Source organism: Pan paniscus, chromosome 21, assembly GCF_029289425.2.
Source record: "Pan paniscus chromosome 21, NHGRI_mPanPan1-v2.0_pri, whole genome shotgun sequence".
Classification (NCBI taxonomy): Eukaryota; Metazoa; Chordata; class Mammalia; order Primates; family Hominidae; genus Pan; species Pan paniscus.
The window spans coordinates 48,008,126-48,030,524 of NC_073270.2; the positions used below are offsets into that span (position 1 = coordinate 48,008,126).

At 38.5% G+C, this 22,399-nt stretch overlaps 1 protein-coding gene across 14 annotated transcripts in view; it reads right to left on the reverse strand.

Annotated features, from left to right (window-relative positions):
- The window catches only part of PTPRT (protein tyrosine phosphatase receptor type T), a 1,127,644-nt gene that overhangs the window by 207,208 nt on the left and 898,037 nt on the right, over window positions 1-22,399 (reverse strand). For all 14 annotated transcript variants that reach the window (XM_034947434.2, XM_034947430.2, XM_055104674.1 and 11 more), the window contains exon 13: window positions 8,054-8,090. In XM_034947434.2, coding sequence (XP_034803325.1) covers window positions 8,054-8,090 — 37 coding nt within the window. The remainder of the gene's footprint in view (window positions 1-8,053; window positions 8,091-22,399) is intronic.

Here is a 22,399-nt window from a genome sequence, read left to right on the forward strand (position 1 = left end):
CAGTTGCTGAGGTAGAGGTCTCTTGCTTTCTCCTGCATCACCTGGTCCCCTGACCACATCACGTTTTGAGGATTCATTACCCTACTCTCTTTACTGTTTCCAGGCCCTGTACAGTGTGTGTGTGTGTGTGTGTGTGTGTGTGTGTGTGTGTTAGCCTGCAAAAAGGAGCTCAGAATGCTGAATGCCTCAGACTTCCCTTCTGACTCTTGTCCCTTCTAAAGCAATCAGTGTTGAGTACAGAGAGATGCTGCTGGGCTACAGATGGCCCTGGAGCAGACAACCCTGAAGACTAACTAATTTTTTGGTTTATTAGGTTCAATATGTTGTGGAAGTGAAGAAAGTTGAGGATTTCTTGAGCCACCTCACCTTCTGCTCCAGGACTTAGCTTGAATACTCCTGGAGACAGGCCAAAGACCATCACATGCTAAATATTCTATTATCATTTATTACTAGAAAAGAGGCATGGGAAGAGGTTAACAAATAGGTAGGAGACAGAGCATCCTGTCAGTGGTCAATGAATCTCATCTGTCTATGGTATGAACACGATGGAATCAGATCTGATTTCCAATTCTGAGGAAACTTGAGCTCCTTATTTAACCCCTTGAGCCCATTTGGCCCATCATTAAGTAATAACGATGACCACTATTTATTTAGTGTGTGCTAAGTGTCAGGCTTTACTTCTGTCATCACACTGAAACCTTGTGTCAGCACACAAAGCCCTGTGACTGGCACACAATAGGTGGTTAATTTTTGCAAATCCCTTTTAATCCCCCTTCAAACATCACATTGAGATCCCATCAATGGGGTTTAAAATCTCCAATAGAGCTTTATTCTCTTTATTTATAACCCTTGTCTCTAGCCTACCCCAAATGTGTTCCTTCCCGGACTCCCAATTTTAAAAGGCCCCCCTTTTCCTTTAGAAGATGCAACTGCTTTGCAATAACAGACTTGTGATCAAGTCGACTCAGGTGTCTCTCAGATCTTGAGTAGATAATTCTTATTTCTAGTTGAGAAAGATGGATTGGAACTCCCAAGGTACATGCTTGAATGGCAAGAGTTAATCCTCACTTGTTTTTCTGAACTCTATCAAACCAGCTTTTGTCTTCCTGAGTGGGGTATGGAAGGGGTGTGTGTGGTGGGGGAAGTTTCAGCACAACTAGAGAGTAACACAGAGGGAAAGGAACAGAAGGCTAGAGAGATGTGCCAGCTGTTGTAGCAAGAAAAATATTAAAGAAAGAGTTGGGATATTTAAAGGTCATATTTAGGCTATTTTATGTGTACTTATGATATAGTTCTCTTCCTCCAACTTCTTGCAAAACCTTTAGGAAAATCTGTATTTTTCCACTGACATTTTAGGACCTGGAAGACAGTCAGTGAGAGCAAAGGGGGCCACAAGTCAAGGAGAATTTGTTACACTCATGTAACTCTGAGGATCCCAATCCTGGAAAATGTATCTCATGGGACTCAGCTAAGGAAGAATAGCATTGTCCTGCCCAAACCCTCCAGCCACACAGTCTGAGCTTTCACCTCCAAAAGTTTGACAAGATTTGTAAAGAATAAACAACAATCAAGAGCTTTCCAATAGACTATCTCACTAGAGTCTTTCCTCTCACAAGTGATTCCCCATTATGGCCCCTACCCTGGTTGCTCTAGCTAGATTTGGACATGCTGTGCTCCTGGGTCCCTCCTGACATTGCTGGGCTGGTGATGAAGAAAGGACAGTGTCATAGTCAAGGCTAGAAAAGGGATGACCACAATCCTATACATGTCCATAAAAGAATACTATTGCTCTGCAGGATCTCATCCAGAGACAACAACCTATCAATGGGAAGGTCAAGTACTGAAAAGTGAGGCCAGCATCACTCCTGTCCCCTCTCAGTTTCTTCACTTTGGATCTAACCTGTATCCATTTGACAAACGGCTGATTTGTAGAACTGTACAAGCAGTGACTAGAGTCTGGGCTGTGGCTTTTTCCTTAGAGAACTGAGAGAGAGGATCTGCGCTTAGTAGGTCTGGGTCTCCAAGTCCCACATTAAAGACTCAGAAAGGAAGAAAGAAAGAAGGAAATATATATATATATATATATATATATATATATATATATATATATATAATTATATATTATGTCCTTGAATACTTGGTAGAAAGGGCTACTCAGGCTTCAAAGTGAAGGGACAGATTCGTAGATTTTAACTGACTCGTCCAAGGTCTAACAGCTAAATTTTGGCGGGGGGTTGGGGGGGGACAGGATTTGAATCCAGGTGTTTCTAGTTTCCAATTATTCCATGCAACCTCTCAAGGAAGCTTCCTATATAAAACAGAATCTTCCACATAGGCTTGTATCAATGGGAGTAGGCATTGCCTATTGATAGCAGAGGATTATCACACCACCTGTGGCTGTGATTCTGTGGATAAACAAGGCATGGACACATCACTCCTCCTCTGGGCCCCAGTCTTAGCATCTGTAAAATGAGAGCATCTCACTGAAAAATGGCTATTTAGTGTCCCTGCTGGTCCCTGCAGGAGTGAGAATCCATTATGGGAAGACGAGAGGAAAATGCCAGATGAAATGCTTTATCTCAGGCTTAGCTCTTATGAAAAGAAGGCATATTTACAAAAGCCAGCGCCCAAACCTCTTGCTGTCACTACTGGAACAATGGCGTTAGTCCATCGCTGCCACCAAGCAGAACAAAACTACTGGTGACACTGGCCCCTCATCCTATGCTTCATTATTCTGGAATTCAGCTTTCAGCACCCACTCCAAGGGGGTTGTTTTAATGGGATCGTTAGAGAGTGTTTACTAGATTAAAACTGTGGCTGTCTTCTGCAAAGCAACTCTGCAAATGGCTTTATGGGTTTCTGGGTTTATTTTGTCTCAATGACTCGGCTCAGTTTGCAAATCAAATCAAAGCTGATTTTTCTAACTGCCACTCGGGCGCACCCAGCGGGAGTCTGCAGAGCCAGCTGTGTTCCCTTGACGGCTGGTGCTGGAGACAAGATGGGAGTGCTGCTGCCTGCTGGCAGCCAGAGTGGTTCCACCCAATGGAAAGAAGCAAGCATGCACCTTTCTGACCCTAACCAAGGCAGGAGGAGCAGGTCAGAGGAAGGAAATTTCATTTTCTGGAAGGAGAAATGGTAGACAGAATCTATTTGACTTCAAGGACTGATGGGCAGAAAAATAATAGGGAGCCAGTCTGGACTCATAACATAGAAGCCCTCTCAAACGGAAGTGTCCAAAGTGTGAAGCAAGTCCATGGTGGGTAGAGAGATCTCTATCACAGCAGGAACAGAAACAGAGGCTGGCTGGCCTTCTTGTTAGTGGGGACTGCAGATCCCATAGTGGACACTTTACCTCTGTCACTTTTACTCCTACCTTTTAAGAGAACAATCCTGACATGTAACTTGCATTTGAAAAAAATGAAGCCATGGAAGAATAATGACCTGTTAGTCATCCACTCATCCATCCATCCATCCATCCATCCATCCATCCATCCATCCATTTGTTCATCCAATGCATTTCATTGAGTACCAGTATATGCTAAGATCTGGGAATAATAAAACAGTGCTCAAAATAAGCACAGTCTTTGCACTTACGTCACTTAGAGTCTAGCAGGGAGATAGACATTAAACATGTAAGTAGACTATATATATATATGTATATATATATATACATATATATATATTTGCAAGTTGTGATGAGTGCTATGAAGGAAAAGTACAGGGTTTAGTGAGAGTGGAAAATTAGGGATATACATTAAAACAGAGGTCAGGATGGTCTTCTGAGGACATAAGGTTTAAGATGCCATCTTAAAGATACTTCTCTGTTAAGATATTTATCTATTAAGGAGACATATATAGTAGCCAAAGCATTTCAGAGAGAGGGCAAGATGAGCGAAGGCCCCAAGCTTGGGGGGAGTTTGATGTGCCGGAAAAACTGAAAGAAGACCAGTGTGCCAGAGTGTAATAAGAGAATAAAAGGATAGAAGCTTAGAGGAGGCTGGAGGGAGGAAGGGATCAGATCACGCAGGCAAGACTGGTGGGGCAAGGCCTGTGGGTAAGAAAAAGTAGCAAAATGAACAGATGAGTACAAGAAAGGAGTCACGGAAGAATTAGAAAGACAGGACATCAATGGGTAAGAGAACTTGGATGGAACTGGGCATCAGTTTCTCAAAGGGGGATTGAACAATATAGTTCTAGAATTGAACAACTAGGTCAGAAACAATTTTCCCTTGGCCTGCTCTGTCTCAGCCAGAGGACATGAATTGAGATACCTGGGTACCTCCTTTAGCAGCTGCAACCTGGCGCATCTTCTACCAGAAGGGATAATGTACCTCTCATGGGAAGGGTTATTTTCTCTCTACTTGAGCATAAGCACCTCTGAAGTCTAAGTCCCTACCCCAAGCTTCCACATGCTCCATTTTCTAAAGGATCACCTTAAGCACCTGTGGCTGACATCTTCAACCTGCTACCTATGTTGAGTCCATCCCTCATCTTCCAAAGGTAGGATAAACACTGTTAATGGTTCTAAATGATTCCCCTGCTCACTTGCCCTTTCTAACATTTCCTATTTTAATGATAAGAACAAAACCTGATTTTTAAATTGCTCTTTTTTGCTCTGTGGCTTTCTATGGTCTTCCTTTCAGAGTCTGAATAATAGTTTTAAATCCAAACCATCACTTAATGCCTGTTTACCCACTGGCTGCAGTTTTCTCTCTATGGCTCTGATCAGATTGATTCCCAGGTCTAGAGTGTGTCAAGCAAAGTGCTCAAAATGTCTTTTAGTTTTTATATTCAAGGAAATTCCCTTGCTTTTTGCTACCCTAATCAAATATCCTTATTGGATTAGGCGGTAGTATCCTCATAAAAAGGGGAATTTTGAACACAGTCAAGCAGACAAGGAGAATGTCATGTGATGGTAAGGCAGTGATCAGGGTTGTGCTTCCAAAAGCCAAGAAATGCCAAAGATTTGCCAGCAAACCACCAGAAGCTAAGAGACACACGTAGAAAAGATTCTTCCTCACAACACTCAGAAGGAACAAGGTCTGCAGACACCTTGATTTCAGACTTTGGACCTCCAGAACTGTGAGACAATAAATTTGTGTTATTTAAGCCAACCAATTTGTAGGACTTTGTTACAGCAGCCACAGGAAACTAATACAGGTCCATTACTTTGCAACCGTCCAAGCTGGGTGGTACTAAATTAGATCCTGAGTTACTAGTAGCAACATTACAGAAAGGAAAGGGTTGGAGACACATGCTGGAGCCAGGTGTGTGTCTAATATTCTTGTGTAAGGGGTACTAGGCTTGGGGTCAAGTTAGAATGATCCTGAATGAGTGCTTAGGGCTGTTACAACTGGCAACCATCTGGTTCTGTGGGATTCATGTAGCTGGTCATAGACAGTGGCTGGACTCTCCAGGGTCAGGGACCAGACAGCAGCAAGTTGCTTCATCACCAGAGTACTGGCCTTGAGTCTGACATATGGACTTCAGGTTCTGGATGCCCTCCATCAGACCCATGAAGCAGCTGCCGTGATGACAGAGAGAGGGAAGAGCCTTGGGAGAGACTGGTGACCCATCTCTGGGACTTTGTATGCTTCCAAAGTTCGTGGGATTCTCAGTATCTTCCTGTGTTAAAAAGAATGCTGTTTTCAGGAAGGCTGCCTAGAGGAAATTTGATCCGGGTGGTCAGGAAGGGATGGGATAAACAGAATATTGATTCCCAGCTTTAGGTTCTTGATACAAACTCCTCACGGGCAGTGGACGGATTTATAATAGATAGGGTTTGCCTTTAATCAACCCTAGATACCCTAAGCATAGTACCAGGCACCAAGTAGACACTCATCAAACACAGGTCTGCTTCCCTTTGTCCTATGCTCCCCAAGCATCCTTCTTATCTGATGTGGTGAGAGGGGATAACTGAACAGTGTCCGACTGGCATTCTGCACCATCTAGTTCTCTACCCCATTCCCAAGTGCTACTGGAGCCCCATTTCTTTGGGTTTAAGTGTTGGATCTCACCAAATTGGAAAACCAGAATGCGGATGCTCTGATTTCCCAATACCCTGACCTCTCAGAAGCCTGCCTGGGCTTGGACAACTGGGCATTCACACTCATTCATGCATTCCTATCCTTTCACACACGCTTACTTTACCTGCATACACACTCCATTCACTTAAGGAAAGATGGTAACCTAAAGCTCAAGCAAGAGGGGAAGCCCTTATGCTAAGGAGAGGTAGAGAACTCTTCTGTCTGGTTCTTTAAATGTCACTGCAGTTCTCTTGCACATCAGCAATGCAACTCTAGAGAAGCCCAGCAGGGTGGGCTTCTATGTCTCTGAGGACTGCAGTCCTGAAGTTTTCAGGAGAGTATAGTTTTAGAGATTCTCCCACTGTCCCCATATGTTCCTATTGCTTGTCAGGTCTCATGTTTCCAATTCTCAGTTCAGAAATTATGACCCAGCCAGCTACCCTCTAATAGAGCTTACATCCCAGAGGGTGTCCTTAGAATCCCACCTACCCCATGGAGTGCAAATCCACCGCATCCACCCCTCCTGGTCTAGAAATCGAAAGCCACTGAGGAGCCATAGAGCATACCATAGTGAAGGAGGTTTCTCTGTGAGTTTCCTTCCCTCTCCAGCTGCTTATTTAAGCAGGCTGCAGACACCTAGCTCTCCCGATTGCTGTCTGGAGCCCTAGTGCTACCCAATTGATGGTGTTCTTCCTTCTACATTATCTGTTTTCTTCAGTGGAAAAGTCTGCCAATACCTGTGATTTGTATCACTTTTGTTTGCAGGCCATCAATTCTCCTTGCCTCACAGAGAGTATTTTATCTCTTTCCATCCAGGAGCCTGAGTTCCTGAGAGGGAACAAGTTAGGGACATGTCACCCTCTGTGACTCATGTGAAATCATGGTGACTTCTTATCACAGGGAGCCCTAGTGCTTCTGTTTTCTTCTTCCTCCTGCATCTTCTCTTTTGTGCCTACATATTGGGCTGATTTTCTTCAAAGTTATGAAAGTCATGTGTGATGGGTCTTGGTGCACATTTTGTCAAGTAGCTGTAGATTTTTTTCTCTCTTTTTCTCCCCACTCTGCCCGTGTGTGTGTTTATGTTCCTCTGTGTGGTTTTGTCGTTGTGCATGTGTCTATATATTTACACACATACACATACATACTTGGGTCATCGCTTTTCTCTGTACTTTAAATCTATGGTTATATGCCTACTTATGTTTACCACTTTTATCTCCTTGGAAGCAGTCTATGAAACTATGTATGCTGTCAGTAAATTCAGGGAACAGAGTAGAATTGCCCAATTTTGTTGTGTGTGTATGGGGAGGGTTTGCTGTTAAAAATATCAACTCTGTAACAAAAAGATAAATCTGATTTCTAACTATTCAACCCTGTAATAGGTTAAATGATAGCAAACCATTCATTGATTTTGTTTTTTAAAAAGAGTAATAAACAGAAACATGTACCAATTGAAAGAGCCAGGCAATTCAATTATAATTAGGAAAACAAAAGTGATGAGCCTGAACAATGCTGCCTTAGTTTTGGGGATAAGTGTTGAAAATGCCAACTACATAATAATGCAGCGTTTGTCTTCTCATTACTAAAGGCCCCAGTACTAATCACCTCATTTTTGAAAGCCGTGTACCAACAGAACGAAGTACAAAACTCAGTAGATGGGTCTAATAGACATGCTTAAAAAATACCCACATAAACATAGACCCAAATATAAGAAAAACACATATCAAAAGAATATTTGAGTAAATTTATATCCATCACTCCACTGATCAAAGTACCAGTCCATCCTTTTATACCATTCATCCACCCATCCATCCATTCAGTAAATATGTCTTAAACTTTTACTCTGTTTTACACACTGTGCTACTAATATACACCCTAGAATGTATGTTCTAGATGCAAATGACTCCAGTGAAAATAACAATTCTTTCTTGTTTTGAGTTATTGTTGCCTAAACTTTCTCTGTGTGGCTAGAAAGAAATACTTAAATGGCTGAAGAACAGGTGAAGACAGACAAGCAGATGCCAACATACCTTTTGTAGCCAGACGAACACAGTTGATTTTGGTCTCCTGTGAACAACAAAAATGAGATGCCAATTAATTAGCTGCGAGTTATATAAAATTGTTATATAAAGACAAAAATACATATATATTTGCATATATATGCATGCATATGTATTTTTAATTATAATTTTAAATTTGCCCTTTCCATTTTTTTCTCCATCGGATGACCTTTTAATTCCATTTTTTAATTTTTTTCTCAGGCTAGGTACATATGTTATTCAGTTCACTTCCTGGCTCCTACCATCTCATAAACCTCATTCCGAGACAGAACCACTTTATAAACATATCAGATAATTCCCAGCACTCATCATCTTTAACAATAACACTTAGTGGGTACTTGGGGTATGCAATGTGCTTTGTTCAGTTGCATGAGTGAGCAGATGGAAGGAGGGCATCCTTGGGAAACTTTGTTACTAGCAATAATGCATCTACATGCATAGACAGGAAGAGATACTTGGCAATAGTCCAGTCTATATGAAACATGTCAAACTCAAACTGCAAAGTTCATGTTCAAAAGTTACTTTTCCCCTGAGCTCTTGTGTGGGCCTCGCAACCTTCATAAATAATGTGTGTGGCAATAGAATCTTTGCTAGGTGAACTATCTAGTTGTTGTTAGCTGTTGCCAAAGTAAAAAGGATTCATAAATGTGTGATGTTGCTGGGCACACAGTGGAGTTAATGAAGAGTGTGCTTAGGAAGAGAATTATCTCTGCCCGCTTTACTGGGATTCATCTCCCAGGAGGTCCTGGAACCAGCTGAAAATTCCAGTTGACTAAATTATATCCCCAACAACAGTCTGAATTCAGTGTAGCAAGGAAAGTAAAATGCAAAGAATGCAAGTATGTGAGTTGCTGAACCAAAAATCTGTCAATCATCCAATTCTTGTCTTGCTGCAGCTCATTCACAAAGAACCATTGCATCTTGAAGGGATTGGTGGCAATCAGGATAGGAAAGGTTAGGAGGCCATAATAAAACCCCTGAACTTCAGTGGCTAAAAACAGCAAAGATTTATTTTCCGTTCAAACTACCTGTCCAATGTAGGTGTGTGGCTGGGTCTAAGGGGTGAGATTGGGGGTGATTGGGAGACACTCTGACCACTGTAACCACTCAGAGATCATAGCTGGTATGTCCATTTTAACCCAAGGGGAGAGAGTGCTAAAGGGTAAAGCAGTATCAATCAAATGCTTTGAATCAGAAGCGACACTTTCACTTCTATGCGTGTTTTATTGGCTAGAACCAGACACATGGCCATGCCTAATTTTAGTGAGATGGGGAAATGGAATCCTCCCATGTATCCAGAAGTAGAGAAGACATGACAATGTCTATGGCAGATTCTATTCCATCTAGGTACACCTCTGAATGCTAGAAATGATCACTTCTATTACGTCCAAGTATGACTCCCCATAATTAATCTCATAGTTATCGCCAATAGTCTTGATTCTTTTCCTCAAAATGCACAGAAAGTCTGCTTTTGCTTGTGTAAAAAAGAGGTCTGGATAATCAAAGATGGTTCTCGGGCTCATAAACATTCTTCTTTATCAATTCCTCATATTATAAGAGTTCAAGTCTTTCGAGCTATTCTAGCTGCTCATTCTAGGACAAACTCCACTTTATCCTCTTAATGTGGGGTGACTAGAACACAAAACAGCAGTCGATACGTGCTCTTATTGATACATGATTATATTGATATATGATTATCTAGACTATCACTATTATCCTTACTTATATTGGGCTTCTATTAACATAGCTAACATCCTAGTGTTTATCCGTCTCCCCTAACCAAAAATAAAAGTATTGGTTAGAAGCCTGCTTCTACATGTACAAGTGTGGCTATATTTTTGAAACCCAAGTAGAGTCATATTTACCACTACAATTTCCATCTTCTTCAACTGATCTAAGTACTACAGGCCATCATCACAGTCTCCACAAGCTGAAAATTTTTAGAAATCATTTTTTTCTTTAATTTCATCCAGATCATTAATATAAGTAACAATCTGGATAATGCCAATGGTGGAACCTTATGACATGTACTAGATTCCTTCTTCCGCGTTGACATTCATCTGTTAATCAGAATCAGAACTAATTACTAATATCCTAAACTGCTTATGAATTGAGCTTGAGAATAGGTTCAAATTCCTTTTAGACACTGATACTCTGTCTATTGCATTTCTCCAATCAGTGCAAAGACTGTCTTAAAGAAAGAAGGTTGGGTTGACATGACTTGTTCTTCGGAACAAGTGTTTTCTTCTTCATAAAAACTATAAGTGTCTCTCTTTAAAACAAACAATTATTTCATTTTATAAAGTAGATAATTTGGAAATGTTAAAAAAAATGACAAGTCATGGTTCAAATATATGAATCATTCATATAAAATATTCACACAAAATTTGAAGCATGTTACATTTCAGTAACAAAGTTTTTTCAGAGAACATACCCAAAAGATGAAAAAAAAAAAAAGAAAAATGGCTGAGAAAAAAAGTAACAGTAAAGGATATTGCTCTAAATGTGATGTACAAAAAGCTTAAGTTACAAGTTAAATCTTGCATACGACAATTAAAGTGAGCAAACTCATTTCTGTTTTCATGTTTGGACAAAGGTTTTCAGCTTCTGTTGGCTTCCATTCCAATAGCACCATACCCTGTGTTTTGGTTTAAAGAGCTTGAGATGGTTAAATAAAGCATGAAACCCAGAACACTGAAGAAGACATGCAAATGATTGTACAGTGTCACAATGACTATCATTGAGAAATTGTGTAGACTGGGAGAGGTGCCAGGAGACTATAGATGGTTAGAATGATCTTCCACTTCATGGTAATGCAACAACAACAAAAAAAGATTTTGAAAGTAATATATTAGAAAACTTGCCAGTTCTGTGCATGATTTTTGAATAGAGCAGAGGGCAAAGGTTTGATGAGGCTAATACTGCTGAGAGTAATTTCTAAATATGTATCTTAACTTTAAAGAAATTCAGTCTTATCTGTCCAGACATCTAAGAATCTTTTCTCAGGGAATAACTTTAAATATAAATGAAGCTTTATATTCAAAGATGTTGGTTCCAGTGTTCTTTATAAAAGTGAAAATCATGAGCGATATATCTGTCTAACCACACAGGCATGGCAAAGAAAGCTGTGGTCTCTCTTATTCAACACAGCACTGCAAGTCCTAGCCAGAGCAACTGGGCAAGAGAAAAATTTAAGGGCATCCAAATTGGAAAAAAAAAAGTCAAACTGTCTCTGTCTGCACATGACATGATCTTATGTATACGAAAAACCAAAAACTTTACCAAAAAAACACTCCTAGAACTGCTAAGCAAATTCAGTAAAGTTGCAGAATACAAAATCAACATACAAAAATCAGTAATGTTTCTATACATGAATAAACTACCTAAAAAATACAAAAATCAGTACTGTTTCTATACATGAACAATAAACTACCTAAAAAAGAAATCAATAAGGCAATCTCATAATAACTACCAAAAGTAATAAAATACCTAGAAATCAATTTAACCAAGGAGGTAAAAGACCTCTACAAGAAAAACCAAAAATACTGTTGAAAGAAATTGAAAGGAAACAAATAGAAAGATATCTCATGGTCAGGGATTGGAAGAATTAATATTGGTAAAATAATCAGACTCTCCAAAGCAATCTATAGATTGAATGTAATCTCTATCAAAATACCAATGGCATTCATTATAGAAATAGAAAGAAGTCCTAAAATTTGTATGAAAACTCAAAAGACCGCAAATAGCCAAAACAGTCCTGAGCAAAAAGAACACAGCTAGAGGTTTCACACTAACAGACTTTAAAATATACTACAAAGCTGTAATAACAAAAACAGCATGGTACTGGCATAAAAACAGACACATAAACCAATGAAATAATATTTTTAAAAACACCAAAATTAATGCACATATCTAGAGTCAACTGATTTTTGATAAAGTCACCAAGAACACTCACTGGGGAAAGGACAGTGTCTTCAATAAGTGGTGCTAAGAAAATGGATCATCCATATTCAGAAGAATGAAACTAGACCCCCACCTCTTACCCTATACAAAAATCAACTCAAAATGGATAAGAGACATAAATGTAAAACTTGAAACTATAAAACTACTAGAAGAAAACATAAGGGAAATGGTCTGAAACCAAACATATGACACTGATCTAGGAAAATATTTTATGAATAAGACCTTAAACATATAGGCAAAGAAAGCAAAAATAAACAAGTGGGATTATATAAAACTAAAAAATTATGTACAGAAAAGTAAACAATAAACAGAGTACAAAGGCAACCTACAGAATGGAAGGAAAGTATCTGCAAACTATTCATCCCTCAGGGAATTAATATTCACAACATACTAGGAACTCAAACAATTCAACAGCAAATAAAAATCCAACTAAAAAAATGGGCAAATGATCTTAACAGACATTTCTCAAAAGGAGATATACAAATGGCCAACAAATATATAAAAAATGCTCAATATCACTAATCATCAGGGACATGCCAATTAAAACTACAATGAGGTATCATCTCACCCTTGTTAAGATGGCTATTACAAAAAAAATAACAAATGCTGCTGAGGATGTGCAGAAAAGGGAACTCTTATACATTGTTGATGGGAATGTAAACTAGTTCAGCCACTATGGAGAACAGTATAGAGGTTCCTCAAAAAAACTACAAATAGAACTATTATATGATCCAGCAATCTTACTACTGGGCATTTATCCAAAGGAAGATAAATCAATATATTGAGGAGACATCTGCATCATGTTTATTGCAACACTATTCACAATAGCCATGACAGGCGGTCAAACTAGGTGTCCAAAACCAGATGAATAAAGAAAATGTGGTATATATACAACAAGGAGTACTATTCAGCCATAAAAAGAATAAAATCCAGTCATTTGTGGCAACATAAATGGAACTAGAGGACATTACATTAAGGAAAATAAGCAGTAAACAGAAAGTTAAATACTTCATGTTCTCATTCATATGCAGAAACTAAAATAAGTTGATCTCATAGAAGTAAAAAGCAGGAAGCAGATACTAGAGGTTAGGAAGTGGAGAGAGAGAAAGGGAAAGATTTGTTGAAGGATACAAGATTATACCTAGATAGAAGGAATAAGTTCTAGTGTTCTGTAGCCCTGTAGGATGACTATAGTTAAGCAAAATATATAGTTTCAAATAGCTAGACAGAGGATACTGAATGTTCTCAACACAAAGAAATGGTAAATATTCAAAATGATGAATATGCTAATTACCTTGATCTGATCACTATTCATTATATGTCTCAAAACATCACTATGTATCCCATAAATATTTACAATTAGTATATGTTAAAAACATAAAAAGAAAAAATTCCAAAAAGAAAACTGGGGTCTATCTACATAGTAGAATATTATGGAGCTGTTAACAGAAATGATTGTGAGGGCCATGTAATAACATGGGATGATACACATAAGAGAATATTAAATAAATAAAGCAAAGTACATCTTTTGTTACAACATGCAAATTTAAGCATTTAAAAAATACATCCTGAAGGAAACAGACTAAATCTTAATAATTGTTGCACAATTAATTTGAAGTGCAATATACATGCAGATGAGTATACTAAGCTTAAATACAGTTTGACAAATTTTTCACCAAGTAAACACACACCTATGACCAGCACCCAGATCAAAACACTCAACATTGCCAGCACCTCAGAAGTTTCCCTCATGCTTCTTCTGGTCACTTCTTCTCTGCAAATGTGAACATTAATTTGCTTTCTGTGGGAATATTCTCTTAAAATGTGGTCACAATAAAGGGAATTCTGCAGAGTTTTTTTGTTTTGTTTTGTTTTAAGATTCAGAGGGTTGGTGTGCAGGTTTGTTACATGAATATATTATGGAATGCTGAGGTTAGGGCTTCTATTGAACCCATCACCCAAAGAGTGAACAAATGAACACAGTACCCAATATGTAGTTTTTCAGCCCTTGGCTCTCTCCCTCTTTCCCCACTTGTGGAGTCCCCAGTGTCTATTGTTTCCATCTTTATGTCCATGTGTACCCAATGTTTAGCTCTCACAAGACAGAACATGTGGCATTTGATTTTCTCTTTCTGCACTAATTTTCTTAGGATAATGGCTTCCAGGTACATCCATGTTGCTGCAAAGGACATGTTTTTTTCTTTTTTTATGGCTGCATAGTATTCCATGGAGTATATGAACCATGTTTTCTTTATCCAACCCACCACTAACGGGCACCTAGGTTGATTCCATGTCTTTGCTATTGTGAATAGTGCTGTGATAGACATACAAGTGCATGTCTCCTTTTGTTAGAATGGTTACTTTTCTTTTGGGTATATACCCAGTAATGGGATTTCTGGGTCAAATGGTGGTTATGCTTTTAGTTCTTTAAGAAGTCTCCAAACAGCTTTCCACAGGGACAGAAGTAAAGCCACACACCTACAACCAACTGATCTTCAACAAAGATGAAAAAAATAAACAATGGAGAAAGGACACCCGATTCAAAAAACGATGCTGGGAAAACCAGGTAACCATATGCAGAAGAATGAAACTGGATCACTACCTCTCACCATATAAAAATTAATTCAAAATGGATTAAAGACTTAAATGTAAGACCTCAAACTATAAAAATCCTAGAAGAAAACCTACGAAATGCTCTCCTGGGCATTGGCCTAAGCAAATAATTTATGACTGAGACCTCAAAAGCAAATGCAACACAAACGAAAATTGACTATTGGAACCTAATTAACTGAAGAGCTTCTGCACAGCAAAAGAAAAACAAAAACAAAACTATCAACAGAGTAAACCTACAGAATAGGAGAAAATATTTGTACACTATGCATCTGACAGTGGACTAGTATCCAGAATCTATAAGAAACTTGAACAAATCAGCAAGAAAAAAAAACAAATAGCCCCATTAAAAAGTGGGCAAAGGACATAAACAGACATTTCTCAAAAGGAGACATATAAGTGGCCAACAAACATGAAAAAATGCTCAGCATTGTTAATCATCGGAGAAATGCAAATCAAAACAAGATACTATGTCATACCAGTCAGAATGGCTATTATTAAAAAGTCAAAAAAAAAACAGATGTTGGCAAGTTTGCAGAGAAAGGGGAATACTCTGTTGATGATATTGTAAATTAGTGCAGTGGTTTATTCTATCTTCTCTTGTACATTGTGTCATTTGTGAGAAGTTTTTAACTTTCCTTAATCTTCCCTTCCACAGTTTCGTGCAGGAAAATGAGCCATTTCCTAAAATCACCCCTACAGCACCACACATTTTAAAGTCTGTTTTCCATGATCTAGAGTGTATATACGATTATGCTTAAGTCTTCCTGACTGACAAACGTGATGCCAAAACGTTTGTTTTCTCCTAAGTTCCTAACAACTTTAATTCCATAACCAATTTGTCTCTGTTGGTCAGAATTAGGTACAGAATAACAAAGCCCTAAGTCACTCTCTTGACCTTCTGAGTGACTAGATTGTCAGCAAGCAAATCAGGTATATTCTGGATACTCTGATGTTTATCAGAGGAGAGGTCTGACCAGTGTGCATTATGTCCAAAGTTCCCAGTCTTTTCAACAAAACGAAATGAGCACTTTCTTTGTTCTCAGATTATATAAGTCTCTGGGGAATGGAAAAAAAAGCTGTATTTTCTATTTGATCTCTACTATACCCTAATCCCAGGTTTGTAATATATTCTGGGACAGTACAACATAATTTCATTTCCTTATCATTTTAATCTCACCCATGCTCCACTCCCCACTCCAGATTAAAATCTGCATGCAGGTATAAATCACCCTGGGGTAGAACACCATGTCCTTACTGTTGTGCTCTGTTGAGAAATGCTTCTACTCAAGGCTCAGCCAGTGCAGCAATATTGGGTAACTCTCTGTCCCTTTCTGTGGCTCAATTTCCCCATCAATCAAATGATGGAGAATGGGGTAGAAAAGGCCACTTTGGTAGAACAGGCAGGCCACTCTACCAAGGTTGCCTCCAGTCCTCAATGCTGCATCTGGTTTTAGCTACTGGCAGTACTCCTTTACTTTCAGTACTCAGTCTTCTTGATACTACTTCCTAATACCTCACTTCATGCAAATAATTTTATTTATTTATTTATTTATTTTGGTAGGCTGTTACCTACCTTATTACTCAAAATGCCTCATACCTGTATCTACTTATAGCCTCCATTTTAATACTAGGTCAAGTCTGACTCATCTAACCATTCATCCATCCATCCTTCAATTATTTACTGAAATTTTAGGATGCCTCTTCAATTGAGGAGTTCACAGTGGAACTGTTTAGGTCATCAAATGTCTCATAGCTGCTGTTTATCATCCAGAAAGACTTGGGTTAGGCTGCTAACCTGATCAAGAAGCCCTAGGTACCTGGCTAATACATACAATTCTTACTTTACTGCTCTATTAGACTCCTCATTTAATAGGATGTAGATTTAACCCTGATCCCATAGTTTTCAAATAGTTTTCACATTATCCCAACTTGTGTCTTTATTTTGTCTAAGACTGAGCTTCCCAGTTGATATGATGGAATTTAGACCTGACCTCAGCGTCTTTCCATAGTTTCCCCAGTAACTTTGACTCAGGCCTTAATTCTCCTCTAAGACTGGGCTGAGATCCTGAAAGTCTACCTAATTTTTGTTCCTGTACTCATTTGGTCAACTGATCAACAGATATTTATTGAATAATTACTATGTGCCATGCATTAGGCTAGGTACTGGAGCTACAAATATGCCCAAAGTAGACATGGTCCCTGTCCTTACAGAGCATGCAGACCTGGGGAGAGACAAACATTAGACAACCATTCTCACAAACAAGTATCTAATTAAAAGTTGCAATAAACACTGGGAGATATGCAATAAACACACATAGGTATGTATTTACTTGGTGAAAAATTTGTCAATCTATATTGAAGTTTAGTACAGTAAACTAAATGAGGTTGTGTTTAAAAGTTTAGTACACTAAAGTAAGTGAGAAGTGCCAGGTGCTGTGCATGTGTAAGGGAGATGGCATGGGGTGTGGGTGGGAAGGGAGATGGTCTGCTGCTTTTAGAAAGACCATTTAACCTTACCCTGAGAAGATAAGTAGAAGTTAGACACATGAAGCATCAGGAAGGTCATCCCAGACTCAGAAACAGACATGCAAAGGCCTGAAAGTGGGAAAATGCATGGTGCAGTTGAAGACATACAAAATTCTGGCATGGCTATCATCATAATGAATTACCTAGGGCATGATGTAAAATGAAGCTAGCGACATAAGACCAGGAGACCTTTTGGGACTATAGAGTTTTGGTCTATATTTTAAGAACAACAGGAAGTCATTAAAGAGCTATTTAGGCAGGAAGAATTGAAATTTCAGGTTTAAAATTTTTAAAGGTAGAGGCTGTTACATAGAGAATAGACTTACGGTGCAAGAGAAACAAGTTGGTGAGAAGAAGGTGGTGGTATAGTCGAATGATGAGATGGTGGTGCCTTAGACCATAAGAGTGGCTGCAGTGATCCTACCTCAACCTTTCCCTACCTTTGGAAAGCATATTTTGGCTCTGTTTGACTCTAGAGCTCCCTCCCACCATCCCACCCCACCTCACGCATATGGATCAGCCTGGGCTTATGGTATTGACAGCATTGGGTCCTTAGTCTAGCCTTCCCACAAACTGACTCTCCTTGACTTTCTTCCATTGCACTGACCCTTAAGCTATTGTTTAGCCCCAATGGGACTCACTCACTTAACATGTTCATTACCTGAAAGAAGCACTAAGAATTTTTTTTTTTTAAAGATGTCCTCTTTTCTTTTTTCTTTTTGTAACAGAGTTTTGCTCTTTTTGCCCAGGCTGGAGTGCAATGGCTCAATCTTGGCTCATTGCAACCTCTGCCTCCTGGGTTCCAGTGATTCTCTTTTCTCATACCTACTTAGCATAGTTTATGTCTTTTAATCCTTATAACAAGACTGTGAGGTGGATACGACAGTGTCCATTTTTTTCTCACAAGATTAAATAACATTTTTCAAGGTTACACGTACAATAAGCCAGGCTAAAATACAAAGTAACCTTCAAGCAAGGGGCCTTCTTTTCTGAGGTGTCTGTAAGGCAAATACCCCTTTGTCATTGAGGTCAGATGCTATGCTTTCTTGGGTTGCAGGCAGGCACACAAAGACAATGGGGCACAGCTTTCTTTGGAAAACAGGCTAAGTGGTTTGTGATATTACAAAATTCTGTTTGACTTGACGCAGGACCTTGAACAATCAGATAAGATCTGGAATCCTTGAGTAACTCAGAACCATTAGGACTACGTAATGTGGTAGCCTCCTCCTCAAAGGATAATGCATGAGGAATGCCTTTAAAGGGGTAACAGAAGCAGTGGGGCACTTGAGTGCTAGCTCACTAGAAAGCACGTATGCTGGATTCTGCAGACCCTCAGTCACCAACAGTGAGTGGCAAGGTGCAGCCTCAGGTTGCAGGATAGGTGGCTATTGGTTACAGACACTTCTAACTGGACAAATGTTCACTATCAACTTTATGAGATCTTCCTGGAAGGCATTAGGCTCCACTTGAGGCAATAGCCAAGGCCATGAGCCATACTCTAAGAAAGGAAGCCCCCAAGTAGCATGCAAGCCATTCGGAAAATTTAAAATCAAACCCACCCTCTGAAAATCTTCTTGTAAGTTTTATCTCTACTTGCTGACTCCATTGCCTCAACTCTCCAAGTCTCTGGAACTCCCTTCAATGAGACTACACTAAGTCCACTAAGACTTTTATATGGTCAGCACTCATAGTCACTGCTACAACTCCATCTTCCTTAATCTCTCATCAACATTAGCTGCAACTGACCATTCCCTCCTTGACCTGTTTAATTATCTTGGCTTTAAGTCATTCTACCTTCCAGACTTTTCTCCTACTTCACTACCTGTTCTTTATCCCTTTTTTTGCCTATGTATTTATCCTTTACTTGACTTCAACACACTGGAGTGACCTGGAGCTTGGTTTTATATCCTCTTTCATCATTTATATCCTAACTTTTTTAGGAGATTATAATAAATTGCAAGGATTTGAATATTATGTTCTCATGACTCCCAAAGTACTTTTTCTAGCATTGATATTCCTGAGATCCAGGCTCATCTATCCAACTGTCTACCTGAAATACTCACAATCAAATACACAATCATCTAAAAGAATTGTTTTCTCTTTTATTTTCACTCCAAGCCTTACTCACCACTAATTTTCCATGTTTAAATAAATGTCACCATCATCTACTTAGTTGATTAAGCAAACAACCTAGGAGTCATTATTGATTTTTCTAGATATATGACTTCCCACAGTCAATCAACCATTAATTCATGTTGGATCTGGGTAGTTGAAGAAATTGGTAACTATTTAACACCAAATTTTCCCACATATGATTCAAAAACAACACAGGAAAAGAAGAAAAAAATAAAATTGTACAAAATCCACAATTTCATCATCATTAATATATAGAGAAGTCTTAAAATGTCATAGGCCTGTTTGGTACAAAAAGAAGAACCAAATATAAATGAAATATCTCTAAAGTTTTCCACACAATCATCCTTGTCATCCTATGTGGAGAACAAGAGCTATGTAAAAACAATTTGGAAGAGAAAAGAGGTAAGCTAGCAGAGAGTACATGGCTGATCTAAAATACTTTCCAGAAAGACAAAGACCACACTACACATGAAAGTGCTAAAACAATTCCTGGTAGATCAAAACTAAGAGTACAGGAAAAGGACTTGAAAGAACATGTGACTCAAGGTGGTAGTGTTCAATAGGTGAAATAGGTTCAATGGGTGAAAATGAGATAAAAAGAAGGGAGAAGTACTCTTGGAAGATTGGAGATTGAAGGAAAAAAGGAAGCAAAGTGGGAATTTTTAGAATCACAAAAGCTAGAATAAAAACAAAAAGTCAGAACCTACACCCATTCCCTATGACATACACACAAAATCATCGACTGAAAAAAATACCTGTACTTTACTATCCAGTCAGAACAAACTGTTTCTGAACTGAGAATCGTATAAGCCACTTTAAATCTAAAAAATTTTTTAAAATTTGAAAGAGCCTAATAAAGCTACTGATGAAGAAAACAGAAAATGAATGTCAAAACACCACAAATGATGAAAATCTACCCCTAACAAGAAAACAGTCTAGAAGTAATATAACATTACAAGCTGAATTAAATATCCTCAAACAACTTTGACTTACAGAAGCACAAGTGAGAAACCAAAATGTACAAAAAATCAGGAAAAAATAAAAAGAAAGTTGATTTAACTCAGGAGATAAATTTTTAAAAGATCACCTCAGAAATGAAGATTAAATTACCAGATGTCAAAAACAGCAATTTAATAAGGGGCACTAAAGAAAGACAGAAACCCAACAAAGACAACAGAAATGAGATATAGAAAAAATTAACAAGGATTGGTGAAGAAGTGGTTTAATAGTAAGGCAAAGAAAATCCAACATATATATAGTGAAATTTCTGAGCAGAGAGACAAAATAGGTTGGTAAATATTTTATGACAATAATCCAAGAAAAATTATTGGAAGTAAAAGAAGTCCCAAGCCTCTATACTGAAAGAGTGCACAGTACCCTGGGGAAAATGCACCTGAAAAGATCAACTCCAAGACACAGCCTAGTAAACTATTAAACTTAGAATAAATACTCTCAAAGCCAAAGAGATTGAATAATGTACACATGCAAGAGAATTAGACTATCATGATACTTCTCAAAAATAGCATGCAAAGCAAGAAAACAATGTGGCAGCATTTTCCAAAAGCTCAGAGAAAGTATTAATACGAACCAAGGATTTCATAGCTAGCCATGTGTTTTTCATATAGCAAAGCTATGGAAAAGTAGCTTTCAACATTCAAAAAGCCAGGGCATGCTGTACTTGTCTTTCTTGAAGGACCTACAGAAGATAAGTTCATCCAAAAAATACGACTGAGGAAACTTCAGCAAAAGGACTGATGGTAAAAGTTTAATATGTTTAACTGTAAATCTAAGACTGAAATAAGGTAGGGGTTGGATGAAAGTAGGATATATAAATGTTGTGTTTTCTGTCATTGCAGAAATAATACAACTAAAAATTGAGAGAGAGAGAGAGAGAGAGGAAGAAATAGGGAAAGAGAAGAGTAGTATTAGGTCATTTATTGTTATACAGGCAGTGCTATGGTCTGGCTTTGTGTCTCCACCCAAATCTCATCTTGAATTGTAATCCCCATGTGTTGGGGGAGGGACCTTGTGGGAGGTGATTGGATCATAGGGGTGGTTCCCACATGCTATTCTTGTCATAGTGAGTTCTCATGAGATCGGATGGTTTTATAAGGGGCTCTAGTTCCTTTGCTTTGCACGTCTCTCTTCTGCCACCTTGTGAAGGACATGTTTGCTTCTCCTTCCGCCATGACTGTAAGTTTCCTGAGGCCTCCCCAGCCATGTGGAACTGTGAGTCAAACAAATATCTTTTCTTTATAAATTACCCAGTCTCAGGTAGTATCTTTATAGCAGTGTGAGAACGAACTAATATAGGCAATATGTGAAAGTTAATGGATACCAGAAAAATCTGACAAACCAGATAGCAAAAGATTAAACAAGAAAAGATGGGATTAAGAGTGCTAAATAGGCCAGGTGCGGTGGCTTACGCCTGTAATCCCAGCACTTTGGGAGGCTGAGGCAAGCAAATCATGAGGTCAGGAGTTTGAGACCAGCCTGACCAACACAGTGAAACCCCGTCTCTACTAAAAATTCAAATATAAGCTGGGTGTGGTGGCACGTGCCTGTAATCCCAGCTACTCAGGAAGCTAAGGCAGGAGAATTGCTTGAACCTGGGAGGCACGGTTTGCAGTGAGCTGAGATCACACCACTGCACTCCAGCCTGGGTAACACAGCGAGACTCTGTCTCAAAAAAAAAAAAAAAGTGTTAAATAATATGAAAGAACAAAGGTAACTACTAGAACAGAAATACAAGACTTCCTAAATACCAAATGAAATTTTAAAATAAAAGAGTAAAGAAAGCACACCAGAAAGTATTATAAAATTAATATAGTAAATTATGACATTAAAATATATGGCAGAGTTGAGATATCTCAGTCATATCACCAAATGTTAATGATTTAACTCAAGTACTGAAATGTAAAAGATATTCATTTGGATTACAAGACAAGACCCAACTACCTTCTATGTATAAAAGTCGCATCTAAAACATTGTTATTGTAAACAGTGCTACAACAAACATAGTCAATAATAATTTATTTGTACATTTTAAAATAACAGAGTGTAACTGGATTGTTTGTA